Source organism: Leptidea sinapis, chromosome 36 (assembly GCF_905404315.1).
Source record: "Leptidea sinapis chromosome 36, ilLepSina1.1, whole genome shotgun sequence".
Lineage (NCBI taxonomy): Eukaryota > Metazoa > Arthropoda > Insecta > Lepidoptera > Pieridae > Leptidea > Leptidea sinapis.
In genome coordinates this window covers 8,552,034-8,566,687 of record NC_066300.1, presented here as the reverse complement: position 1 = coordinate 8,566,687, position 14,654 = coordinate 8,552,034, and the positions used below count along the sequence as shown (strand labels likewise).

Here is a 14,654-nt window from a genome sequence, read left to right as displayed (position 1 = left end):
CATTTCCGTGACCTACATGAATTAAATTATTTTGATTTGATCTGTGTATGAGCGTATTGTCCGAGAGGAAGGCATAACCCAACCATCTATTCATATCTATAGTAACGTTAGTACTATTTCGGAGGGTTGCAGATGCACATCAACCTCTGTCTGCTGGCGCCCTTCTACGGTGGAAGCCACACTCGACATTTTTTATATTTTTTTTGTAACTTGTAAATGAAGGAGAAAGTCAATTGAAGTTACCAAAATTAAACTAATAAATATCGGTGTAATTAACAAACGAAAGTGTTTTTGCGCGAGTAAAAATAATATTTATTTTTATTTTGTTGCATCAAGTCCTTTTTACAGTTACTGTTAAAACTATAAGTACTACTCGAATACTTCAAAAGTGCCCGTTTGTTGCCCAAAGGAGTTTATTATAATACCACTGAATTAAAGGCGCTCAGGTTTTTAAATTTCTGTATTATTTAAAAATTTTGAACAATTTCATGTGTGCAGACTAAACATCTTTTGTCCATCCTCGGTGTGATAAAACTATTGACGTAACGCATCTCTAGCTGTCATTTACCTATGTGTCAAACGCCACCTCTATGACAGCTGTCACTTTTCCATTTACCTGATAAGAGAACACACCGTCCGTAGCTCTGTATATCTATATATATAAAAATGAATTGCTGTTCGTTAGTCTCGCTAAAACTCGAGAACGGCTGGATCGATTTGGCTAATTTTGGTCTTGAATTATTTGTTGTCCAGAGAAGGTTTAAAAGGTGAACAAATAGGAAAATGCTGCTAAATTAAATAAAAACAACAAATTTGTTTTTCCTTTGATGGTTCCTTACATAATTTCTATGAGAGAGTTTATTGACGCACGGTTTGACAGTTCTGCTGTGAAACAATTTCATTACGACAGCAGGGTGCATATTTTCCGAAGTAATATCTGATGTTATGATATATTATTGACAAATTCAAATAAAAACATTATTTTATTTATTATATACAGAACAACGTCTGTCGGGTCAGCTAGTAAAATATAGTCTTTTATTTAATATAATACAGAAACAACCAAGTATTTTTGCACCGGTCTCCAACATTACTATCGCATAATATGCAGCTATAGACAATGGAGCGTCGTCAATTAAACTTATTTCCATATATTTTCCGCATAAGATACCAGTAGGGAAGTAGGGACAGCATGTGTTATTCGTCGCGTGCTATTTTTTTTTGCGCTAGAAGCTGGCTCTATGACGGTTACTTACTGTTATGCATGACGGCGTCGCTGGCAACGCGGCCAGTGCCAATGAACTAACCGATCCTTCATCACACTTGAGTGATTTTTTCAAAGAAACTGGGTTTCTTGAAATCGTTTGAACGTTAAGTCATTGTGAGTGCGATGCGTCAAGAGTTCTGGTTAGCAGATAAACTGGGTTAACTTGATTGAGCGCGTGCAGTAGCTTTGTGGTAGAAAGTGTTTTATGTCTGGCGGAGGATATTGAGTTCGTCCTTATTTTGTTATTTTCCCTCATTCGGTTTTAGTGTCTATAGGTGCTCGTATAGTTCTTTTTTTTAAATACCTGTCCTTTGTTTTCTTTTTTATGAAAAGGGCGTTCAGGTGATGGTAATTGATACGCCCTGCCACTCAGGATTCTTTGAAAACCTCAAAAATTCTGTGCGACACTACAATGATTGCGTCACCGTGAGAAGTTTTATTTATTTTAATTTATTTCGAAAACAAACAGTATTACATATAACGTAAATTGGTTAAATAGGATTAGTACATCTATTTACTATTGGCAGTATTTGCACACGTTAAGTATCCAAATATAATAATATTATAAATCTTCTATCTTCTATATATATAAAAATGAATTGCTGTTCGTTAGTCTCGCTAAAACTCGAGAACGGCTGGACCGATTTGGCTAATTTTGATCTTGAATTATTTGTGGAATTCCAGGGAAGGTTTCAATGGAATGAATAAATAGGAAAATTCTGCTAAATTAAATAAAAACAACAAAATTGTTTTTCCTTTGATGTGTCCATACATAATACTATGAGAGAATTTATTGACGCACTGTTTGACAGTTCTGGTGTGAAACAATTTCATTACGACAGCAGGGTGCATATTTAAGGAAGTAATTTTTGATGTTATGATATATTATTGACAAATTCAAATAAAAACATTATTTTATTTATTATATACAGAACAACGTCTGTCGGGTCAACTAGTATAATATATAATAATTATAATAAAAGTGGGCAAATCCCACTTATTTCACAAGCTACGGCGCCCTTTAGACCGTAACACAATAATGTTTACACATTACCGTTTCACGGCAGAAATAGGCGCCGTTGTGGTACCCATAATCTAGCAGGCATCCCGTGCAAAGTAGTCTCCCACTGCTAAAACTATGCAAACACTTGTGCTGAACATTAGTAAATTATATTAAATACCATAAAGAGAAACACTTAAATTAGTGCCAAGTGGCCGCGAATTGAGGGTTTCTAACAGGGTTGCCAGACGTCCGATTCTTAGCCTAAATTGCATCGTCCCGCTTTTTAAGGATTACTCGACCTATATATTACACTAAGGCACTGGCTGTAGTTTACATTTTGTACGATCGCCGCCGCCCAGAATCATCATCACCGTGTTATAATCGGCCATATAAGTGACGTCTCTACGTAGCGCCAAGCGATAAAGCCGTTTACAGAGTAGGTGCTGTACCGTCGCTGCTCAGAGACGAGAGCAGCTCTTCGTATTATAATGTTCTCGGCATGTTATCGGCATTGCACTACCAGTGTGCAATGGTGGCCTAGGCGTGGTCGGCGCGTGTAGTCCTCGCGCTCATCTCTGCACCCAGTGAGCCTCCAGTTCCTGGTTATGGTACAGAACTTTAAAAGAGTTACAGATTTCAACATTTGCGAGAGATCCTGTTCGAGATAGGTACAATTTATAAAGCTTTTTTTTATGGAATAGGAGGACAAACGAGCGTACGGGTCACCTGTTGTTAAGTGATCACCGCCGCCCACAATCTCCCGCAATACCAGAGGAATCACAGGAGCGTTGCCGGCCTTTAAGGAAGGTGTACGCGTTTTTTGAAGGTACCCATGTCGTATTGTCCCGGAAACACCGCACAAGGAAGCTCATTCCACAGCTTTGTAGTACGTGGAAGGAAGCTCCTTGAAAACCGCACTGTGGAGGACCGCCACACATGCAGATGGTGAGGATGATATCCTAACTTGTGGCGTGACGTGCAAAGGTAGAATTCGGCGGCAGGAACCAACTTTTAAGTAAGCTAGAACTGTTTTTCGTAATTACTGTTTTATTTTAGATGTTATCCGAAGAGATAAGATAACGCTCAAATCTGATAATATATTTACACTGAACCGCTTTAGTTGACGACGATTTCTTACAAATCATACGAAACTGATGATATATTAATAATTGTGATAGTCGGAAGTAGGTATCAACTATCTTTCGAGTTTTTATATATAATCTTAATATAATATATAAATTACGTGACACGTTTGTCCGCGATGGACTCCTAAACTAATGAACGGATTTTAATGGGGATTTCTTCATGGAGTGCAGTTTGTTTCAACTTGAGAGATAGGCTAGTTTTTATTTCGATTTGGGACCCTTAATTATTTTTATTTTCAATATTTGTTTTGTATGAACATATTTTCTATGAGAGAATTTAGTGACGCACAGTTTGACAGTTCCGCTGTAAAACAATTTCATCATAACAACAGGGAGCATTTTTTACCAAATAATTCTTGATGTTTTGAAATATTATTGGCAAATTCCTATACAACAGATTTTTTTTTTATTATATACACAACAACGTCTGTCGGGTCAGCTAGTATTATATATTTTCTCAACATAAATAATGCTATTAAGTAAGTAGTAAGAATATGCTAAAGAAGCCACCTGAGTCTTAATTTTATTTTTATGATAAAAATGCTGCTTTACCGAAATATCGCTTTTTTTGTTTCGAGTAATCAAAAGTAACTTTACATGCTTGCAGGCTTTTATTGCAATTATATATTGCCTCTATCGTAATCTACTCTTGCCGGAGAGACGATAATAATATTTGTAGGTATTAACGCTCGCGATGTGTCTGGGATTTCACCCAAACGAATTTCATGATTAATTTATTTCTCGTCATGATCGAATGTGACACGACAGTTGTTTGACAGAGTTGATCTAGTATTTAGAACCTAACGCCGCGACGACTGAATGGAATCGACAATAATTATTTATTATTTACGTTTGTATTGTTATACACACTGCCAGGGTTGTTCAAAACTTTTCTCTAGCAATATCATAAAGAGTTTTTTTTTTTTTATGAAACTAAGGGACGAGACGAGCAGAACGTTCAGTTGATGGTAATAGATGCGCCCTGCCCATTACAATGCAGTGCCGCACAGGATTCTTGAAAAACTCCAAAAATTATTTGCGGCACTACAACTGCGCTCGTCACCTTGAGACATAAGATGTTAAGTCTCATTTGCCCAGTAATTTCACTAGCTACGGCGCCCTTCAGGCCGAAACACAGTAATGCTTACACATTACTGCTTCACGGCAGAAATAGGCGCCGTTGTGGTACCCATAATCTAGCCGGCATCCTGTGCAAAGTAGCCTCCCACTGGTAATAAAGGTATGTAATTGTAAGTTTGTACATAATCTCATAATAGTTTGTAAATAAAGTTATCTTTTATAATATCTATTCAATTTTATTATTTTAACAATATTATGAAAAGATGTTCAATGTGAGTTTTGATTTACTTTTTTACCACAAAAATTAAATTTGAAAATAAAATCTATAAATGGTGCGAGACTCGAACCCGCGAGCTCGACCCTTCAAATTTAATTTGTGTAATCCCAGAAGTGAGGGTTATTAGTATAATAATAATTAGCAGTTAAAAAAAACTAAAAAACACGCTTTTTATAGAAAGCCGAACGAAGAAATAGAAATTAATTCTACTTTTTTGTTTGGTTTCCTTATAAAAGCGTGTTTTTTTGTTTTTTTTTTAAACTATTATTTGCATTGTTAAATTAATAATTCTCTTTGGTAATCGAAATTTTCCTAATATTAGATAAATCGGTTAAAGATAATGGTTGATATTTAAATTTAACATCAATTCCCACCTTATAGACTATAAAGAAAAGTTATATAAATTAACAAAAATCTTATTTGGAAACTGAATAATGGATTAATTATATCAAACGAATGTATTGTCATCGGTCTATCGGTATTGTATAACGGCCGTTCCCAATATTCAGTCTATCTTTTACTTCAGATAAAAATCGTCACTATCGTTGACTTTTCTGTCCCAATAAACTCATCGACGTTAACTTACCTTATCCGTACACGCTGTCTTTCAATGGGACGACGTATAGCTTACCAGCGAATGAAGTGTATATGAAAATTGCAATTCACGCGTCCCAATATAAGGCGATAATCGGGTATATTGGGACAGCTTCAGATTATTGACAGCTAATTACTGACCTAGAAGTTAGTAATATATCTGTGGATAGTATATTGGGAACGGCCGTAAATCTACGAAGTGACCGTTTACAGTGGGTCAAAATCGCACCCAAATGAGTCGGTTACGTGTGAAGCTTACAAAAAGCGTGTAAAAAATAACAAATTGTTTTCTGACCATTCGAAAGAATTGTTGGTAAAGAAAGGACAGGGTTAAACCAAATATGCAATCGGCTGATTTAATTCGTCTAGTGTACAAGAAAGAATTATTATTGGTTTTAACTTCATCGGTATAATAACGTTTTATTTTAGTTCTTAGATAATTATACTTTACTCGATACATTCGTGTGCATTGGTTTTTTACTAGCAAAGTAGGCACTGTAGATCTAACTAGTCGTAGTGAACCAGTGGGAGGCTCCTTTGCACAGGATGCCGGCTAGATTATGGGTACCATAACGCCTATTTCTGCCGTGAAGCAGTAATGTGTAAGCATTACTGTGTTTCGGTCTGAAGGGCGCCGTATCTAGTGAAATTACTGGGCAAATCAGACTTAACAACTTATGTGTCAAGGTGACGAGCGCAGTTATAGTGCAGCTCAGAATTTTTGGGTCTTTCAAGAATCCTGAGCGGCACTGCATTGTAATGGGCAGGGCGTATCAATAACCATCAGCTGAACGTCCGGCTCGTCTCGTTCCTTTATTTATAAAAAAAAGTTGCGCTTTGGTCCGACAATACGACATAAGTTGTATGTAACGCTGCTTGCTTCGTGTATGTAATCTGTAGTCTGCCTACCGTTGGTAGTAAATTAACTTTAGTGCTATATTTAATTAGGTTCATAACGAGGTACGCACTGCCTAATTGCCTATATGATATGCACGCCCCTGGAGACTTGATACTAGTACCTACTTATGTTAATGGTGAAATGAACTTGTTTAACAAATAATGGGCAATTAAGTATAATAATAATTTGGTCGACAGATAGATCCATATTTTTCATACTTTGTCGGCTTCTGTGTTATCTGGAGCACGCCCTACTAATATTACATTGTCATCTTCATCATCCTACGTATATTTTTATGAAAAAAATACGTAATATACATTGATTACAGTAAATGTTTTGACCGAATAGACCACAAGATTCTCTTGCAAAAATTATATAAAATGGGCGTTAGAGGAGATTTACTGAGATGGTTTTCTTCGTATATAGACAATCGATCTCAAGCGGTTGTTATAAGCAACTATATATCCAGTTGGGTTGTAGTACCAAGAGGAGTCCCACAGGGCTCCCTTTTAGGTCCACTTCTGTTTTGCGTATTTATAAATGATATCCCAGGTTGCATCAGATATTCTAAGATTAGAGGAGATCCTCTGCTTTGCCGATGACATGAAGGTATTTATGACTGTTAAATCATCTGCTGACGCTGCTATGCTTAAAGATGACCTTAATAACTTAGACTCCTATTGTATGCAAAATAAATTAGATCTAAATTCCATTAAATGCACAGTTGTCTCATTTAGTCGTAAAAACAAACATTAAATTATAACTAGCACCTAAAAAAAACCAAGACTTTGAAAGGAGTCCTGTCATAAGAGATTTTGGGAGTGATACATGATCCAAAAGTTTGATAAACATTGATTTTATTCTAGCTAAGGCTTCTAAAGCTCTAGGCTTTATAATGAGAATTTCCGCTGATTTTAAAAAGGCAAAAACGTTTCAAATTTTATTTTGTGCTTAGGTACGTAGCATCTTAGAATATGCATCACAGATATGGAATCCACTTTATGATAAATATATATCCAGAATAGAACGAATACAAATGAAATTTTTAAAATTCTTATGCTACCGATTAAATGTCCCTTATAAAACTGAAGATTATTTAGATGTCTGCAAAAAATTTCACTTCTTACTTCTATCATACCATCGTGAAATTGCGGATATTTTGTTGCTTATAGCCATTACAACTAATAAAATAGATTGTCCAGATCTCTTATCGAAAATATCTATTTACACACCTTCAATTTTAGCTCGTAATATGCTCCTATCTTTAAATACCCTGTCAGCACTGACTATCGTCAAAATTCATTCGTCGTACGTGTCAGCAATAACTTTAACAAATTATCAAAACAATTAGATCTTGACTTATTCTGTAGCACAGGGGTGCTCAAACGGTCGATCAGGATCGACAGGTCGATCGTGAGTGCTTTTTGAGTCGATCTCGAGAAAAAAATCCGGTATAATAAACTAAAATCGGTAATTACTTAATCTTATGTAAAGTGTGCTCAGGAGATGCAGTGTCACGCTTCAACATCCAAAGTCACTCTTTAGTTAAGCTTAGAACTTAAGAACGCGTTTGTTTTGTAAGAACCAATAAACTCGCAATTTTGAAAAATAATTATGAGTTTTTTCATTGACATTAAGAGCAGACTTACACTTACCTTGACTAAAAAATGCATATTTTGCGCAAAACTAATATCTATGTCATCGTGACACTCTACCTAGACGACAATCCTTCATCACACATACTTGAAGCCTCTCAGAGCCGATCGATCGTAGTCTACAAATTTTGAGGTAGATCGCCAGCAGTTCAAGCTTGAGCACCCATGCTGTAGCAGCTCTGATACCATTAAGCGTCAGTTAGATATTGAGTTCTTTGGTCAATTTGGTGGTCGAGCTGATAATATGTATTTAGATAAGTAATACAATAGTGTTAAGCATTTGATTCGTGTATGTAACTCTCACATTGTTTTTGTTTTATATTTTACCTAGCCACTCGTGAGAATCTGTAAATGGCTTTCTGTTATTTTATCATGTATCTATTGTAAAGTATTCAGCTGTAGATTCTCCAATAACATAAATAAATAAATATCACATGTTAGGTACAACCGACATAGTATTATGCGATGCGATTGGAGAATGCTTGCCGAGGTTCGTGTGGACTTTCATAATTAAGTTTATTCATTAGAGAAAAAACAAATTGTTCTGCTTTATATAATTATTTTATTATATTTAATTTTATTTACCAGTGGGAGGCTCCTTTGAACGACGGTAATGTGTAAACATTGCTGTGTTTCGGTCTGAAGGGCGCCGTAGCTAGTGAAATTACTGGGCAAATGAGACTTAACATCTATCGTCTCAAGGTGACGAGTACAACTGTAGTGCCGCTCAGAATTTTTGAGTTTTTCAAGAATTCTGAGTATCAATTACCATCAGCTGAACGTCCTGCTCGTCTCATCCCTTATTTTCATAAAAAAAATGTAAACAAACACCCGACAGTAAGTTATCGTCTCAGCCCACGTTCGTAGTATTACGTTACAACGTCACAGCCACCGTCCCCGATAATCTTGATCGTCTTACAATCGTCGACGAGGAAGGATATGACGTGAGGTCACCGCTATTACTAATGATTCCGTTTGTTTCTTTACAGGGAAGAATCTGTACAACAACGAACATGTCGCGATCAAGATGGAGCCGATGAAGTCCAAGGCCCCGCAACTACACCTAGAATATCGATTTTATAAATTATTAGGAACCCATGGTGAGTGACTAGCTCTGTTTGGTGAAATTGTGTAGACCAAATGATTAATAAACCACTCAAATGTCATGTCTTGTCTCCAGATAGTTTGTAGAAATACGTACGTACTGTAGGCAATACGTTAAATTAAAATTGATTGCTATACATTTACCCCCTTACTCATAATGGTCCGTAAACTTAAACAGCCGCTTAGGAGTGTTTTTTCTCATTCTGACTTAGGTCAATAGAAGAAGACAGAGTGAGAATTAGCAATGCTTTAAGTTAGCAGACTATTATGAATAAGGGGGTTTATATTTAAAAAGAAGTTTAATGCGTTTCATTCACTCCTTCTTGTCAAACTTGAGGTATATATTTTCCAAATCAGTAAAACGAAAATATTTGAACTTGAACTTATCAAATTGACCAGGAGGTCTACTCTCATTCTCGCAAACGAATCCTCGTAAACGAAGGTCGGTAGTGACCCTACTCTATTTTGTTTCGGACACTCCGATTAATTTCGGATCCATAGAAAAGTTTCGTGAACGATTGATATGAATGACATTGTTATCCGACTAATTTGAAGAATGCTATATCACGCCAACGATAGGTAACTAATGACAACCAACTTTATATGTCTGAGTACTACTCTTTGTCAGCTGTAGTAAGTTTTCTTGGTGTAAAATAAAGTAAAATTTAAATGTTGTTCTTTTATTAACGACAAAAAAAAATGCCTATAAAGATAGAGATACCACTGCTGTTAGAAAGGCATAGGTAAGATAAAGTACCAATGTAGCTCTTGCCGTTGGATCTGTCTGTAGAGCTTGAGGTGAAGATTAAGCAGCTGATTGAGAACCTGCCTGCTTCTTTCAGATTGGAGTTCATCCTCTGTCAACTTGGGAATATCAATACCACCCCTTATTGATAACTTATGTAAAACACAAGAAGGGTATAATTTATTTCAGTTTCCTACAAAATCTGAGTCGGAAATTTCACTAGTATTAAATTGATTGCGCAGGCGGCGCCGGTTCCTCCTACGTTCTAAACGTTCTTCACTTAGAGCAGACTAGATTAAAAGCATTCTTGAAGCAATTTCAAGCAAATTTTGTAATCTTTGCTTTAGTCAATTTGATGTTCGAATAAACAGCTGTCATATTCAAAATTCAATGTAAATGATTTAGAGTAGGTTTAGAGAATCGAAATGTCAAACAATAATTATCGTTCAGGATGAAACTTCAGTACAAATGGAACCGTAGTAGGAAACACGCGAAACTTCGATTGAAACTTTGTTTTTCGTTGAATAAGAGTAGTCCTAATGGTCTTATATAGTTATAGTCCAATGCTTTATGTCGATATGTTATTGAAATATATGTAAGTGTAAATTGATAGATCTGTCTACCTCTAGTAAGTTAAACTAAGGTTATTGAAACCGGCCGTTAAAGAACAGTAGTAAATAATTAATTGACACAGAATTCTTATTTGTGTTCCGCGTTCATTCTGGAGTCTCCAAGACTTAAAGTGTTGTCTCGTAATAATTCAACCGTAACGGACGATTAGGAAGCCAACCTTACCACTGCCATAAGCATTGGATTTTAATCTAATTATGCTATTATAGTCGTTAAACATTCGAGCACATAATATCAACAATCATTGTTAGAACCTGTAAAATAGGAATTTTAGAAATTCATTAAAGCCTCGTAGTATACAAATGCATTTGTGTGGGATTTCGGAACACAACACTGAGGATATAAAGCTTACATACATACATACATAAAATCACGCCTCTTTCCCGTAGGGGTAGGCAGAGACCACTTCTTTTCACTTGCTACGATCCTTACATACTTGTTTCGCTTCGTCCACTTTCATTATTCCTTTCATACATGTTCTCCGGTTAAGGGTACTCTTGACCTGGCCTTTTTTCAAGACGTCCCCGATTTGATCTTGAAACGTCCGCCTAGGTCTACCCCGTCCAACACTTTCATTCACACTGGCCTTATATACTTTCTTTACTTTCGTCAATCGTTCTTCATTCATTCTCTCGACATGTCCAAACCATCTCAGCATACATTATAAAGCTTATGATTTTTAAAATACAACCTATACCAGTGTATGTACGCATCGATGACCTAAAGGCATTTAATTATAATTTGTTTGATAGTAATGCTAGTTGTAATAACTTAATTAATATTATTATAAGTCGGTTAAAGCTCTAGCTAACGCGAACGTCACAAGAGAAACGATATCAACGTCTGAAACTTATTTGCGAACAATTTATATTCTGGCATTAACTGTTTACATTGTTTCCCTTGTTTCATTTGCCTTAGTTATACTATTAGCAGGCTATAATGGCAGTTTTGACTTATTATAATTATTTTGACTACATATATAAAAATATTGCCGATAAATAATGTAATTCTTAAATTCTATTACTTATACATATATGTCAAATCGGCCACCATAGCGTGCTGCTAGATTAGTTTCAAATTCGCTCCAGAGTTTGCCGCGTCACAAAATTGACGTTTAACTATTGCTCAGAGGGTTTACCAAAAGTGTTCTACTTGGGTACATGCGGCGGCCGCTACAACGCCATGGTCATGGAGTTGCTAGGTCCCTCGCTAGAAGACCTCTTCGTACACTGCGGCCGGAGATTCCGACTCAAGACGGTCCTATTGATTGCGATACAGCTTGTAAGTGAGCGCGAGATACCGTAATAACGTAGATAGGTGGCAGACACAACACCGCGACCGATGGCGACCGAACCCAACCCTGCACATGACGTTGTCGAGGCCTTGTAGGCCCGTGTTCCATACCGAGACTCGATACGTAAGGCACCGTTCACACGACGAAGGGTGACCAATGCATACATACATATGGAGACACCTTGTGGAATACGGACCTTACATGGCCGAGCATTGCTCTCGCACCAACAGTCGTATCGGCTGCAGTGTTGTGTCTGATAGTGCGAGGGCAATGCTCGGCTGATCCAGTAAGTACTAATGTCAACCAACCCTCCCCTCCCCTCCCCGCTCCCCTCGCCCCGTGCCGCCCCGTGCCCGTGTTGCCCGCAGCGCCGTCGACAGCGGAGGGTATACCGGAGGTGTACTACTTCGGGCCGTGCGGTAAATACAATGCATTGGTTATGGAGCTGCTGGGTCCGTCGCTGGAGGACCTGTTCGACCTGTGCGGGCGCCGCTTCTCACTTAAGACTGTGTTGATGATCGCAATGCAGCTGGTGAGTCGACAGTTTAATTGTATTTTAATCGTCGTGTAACACACTGGCACAGTGAGTTTCAGTCATGTTGGGTAACTTTTAATACGTTTTACTATGTTTGCATCATTTTATGAAACTCATTCATTTTTACCTACTATCAATTTTGAATATGATGTTATTAATAGACCGCGTATTCGCCACGTTTAACCCGCGGGGACCCGCACCTAATTTTCGAACGCATACAGTCGCATGTGGGTCGAAAAGACCCGTAACTTTAAACCTTTCTCTTAATATGAATAAAAAGTTTTTTTATCACATTATACATGAAAGAAATCAAAACAACGTTTTATTAAGCCTTTTTTTCTATTTGTTTAAGAAAAACTAACAAAATTGCTTTTAAGCTGAGATTCGTTAATTTAAACATTGTCTTGGCACTAGAACTTTCGATTTTTTTCAAAGATGCAGCCTTTTTTATTAGACTACAATAACTACTTAACCGCTTGCTTTGATTGTTTTCACATATTTTTCATAAAATAAAAACATATGAACCGGTGTCATAGCTACCGTAAAAACAAAATTCACATGGTAATGAATTCGGTTTAGAAACTATTTTCATTAATGACTATTATTTCAAAACCCAATAGCAGTTAAGAGCGTTAACACTGTAGAAATTTTTAGTGACATAAAGATTCATGCATTAATTCATTAAGTTAAAGTTACTACTCTTGCAGAACTTACAAGGCGAGTTACGGAAAGTCACATAAAATTTATTGTTATATAATATATGCAATATAGTAAGTGGTCTTTAAAGGGTCCAAATTGTCACTATCCTGGTCAGCGCGTAAAGCTTTGGGGAGGGCATAACTCAAGATCACCTCAAAGGCCTGTTACTCCATTGGTTTGATAGAGATCGCTTACCATTTAAGTTCACGGGCTTATTCAGCAGTCTGTATAGTGGTACGAGCACTGACGTATATAAATTCCACTGGACAGGCTGTTCCATGTGTTTGACAGTTTTTTTGTGCCTGTTTGAAGCGCCACTCGCGAGCGTCCAGAGACCTAATTTTGAGGTATAATACAAATGGCTGCGAGAGAAACGTACAATACTCTGTTGTATGTACGTTTCTCTCGCAGTTCGCTCTCTGTTGTATGTGTCAATACTGTGTTTTTGCATTTTGAATTTATTTCGGTCGATTTCCGTGTTATTTATATTTCAGGAATCGAATAGTTTCAGTTTTGTTTAGCTGCGGTTGTCATCACTAGGTTTAGTTCCGCAGACACTCGCTACATGGCCAACAGCGCCAAAATGGCGAATATCAAACAGGCACAAAAGCACTTTGACAGCCGCCAGTCCAGTGGTAAATAGTAGAGGTCAGTGGGTACGAGTGATATTATTTGTGTGTGCATTTTATCTGTAACATGTATTAATTTGTTTTTCAGCTACATCGCATCGAATATGTCCACACACGACATCTCATATACCGCGACGTGAAGCCGGAGAATTTTTTAATAGGTAGAACAACAACTAAACGAGAAAAGATCATACACATCATTGGTGAGTGTGATTCCTAATTCATTCACGAGTTTTTGGTTTTCAATGAAATCCTGACCTTTTCATCGTCAATACACTTTGAATTAAGGATTTCCTTTGGATCTTAGTACGTGATGGTGTTTTGGTAGGGATCATCAGGGACACGGCCTACCGCCGACAAAACATCGCAGAACATGCTTCAATAATGCTAAATTGTGAATTTTTTTAATATTCATTTCATACAAAAATAGAACAGTAAGATTCTCGAAACTTTCATCACTTGCCGATAAATTTTCGCGCGTTATTTAAATACCTGTAGTAGTAAATGTTGCATTTGAAGTTTCTTATAAAAGAACAGTTTATGTTAATTCACCTTGATTCCGATGTTAAATACACTGAGAACGTTATATATTTTAAAATTAGTGTTTTGTTCGACGTCACCTTGCCGTTGCTCACAGGCAAGGCGGCAGGCAAGAGTCTCAAAAGTAGTGTTCTGTGCCATTTTAGCAATAGCACAGGTTAATATCAGTTTCATCACCTGGACGTCTAGTGTCTCTCCACACTCCGTACACCATTACCGGTCATAAGGTTCCTTGAGAATTTCTTAATGATACCACAGATTGGAAATGTAGCGACCGCCTTCAGGATATTAAATAATTTTTATATAAACAAAAAAGAGCCGAATGGATGGTAGTTTTCGACTTTCAATAAGTGATATTATTTCCAACGTTGAATAAAAATATTTTGATTTTAATCCATACGTCATACCATAAATTGACTGATAAAAAGAGATCGCTGACGTTTAACGGCCGTTCCCAATTTTCTGTCTATCACTTACTTGAGATAAAAATCGTAACTATCGTTGACTTTTCTGTCCCAACAAACTTATCGACGGTAACTCACCTTATCCGTACACGCTG

General features: G+C 36.9%; 1 protein-coding gene across 14 annotated transcripts in view; it reads left to right on the top strand.

The window, feature by feature from the left end:
* LOC126975447 (casein kinase I) overlaps nucleotides 1–14,654 on the top strand; it is an 85,217-nt gene that overhangs the window by 38,570 nt on the left and 31,993 nt on the right. For 13 of the 14 annotated variants that reach the window (XM_050823342.1, XM_050823343.1, XM_050823347.1 and 10 more), the window contains 3 exons: nucleotides 8,909–9,019; nucleotides 12,061–12,224; nucleotides 13,644–13,758. In XM_050823342.1, the coding sequence (XP_050679299.1) occupies nucleotides 8,909–9,019; nucleotides 12,061–12,224; nucleotides 13,644–13,758 (390 nt within the window). Of the gene's footprint in view, nucleotides 1–8,908; nucleotides 9,020–11,527; nucleotides 11,680–12,060; nucleotides 12,225–13,643; nucleotides 13,759–14,654 lie in introns of all 14 variants that reach the window. The other variant, XM_050823357.1, reaches the window with a different exon arrangement.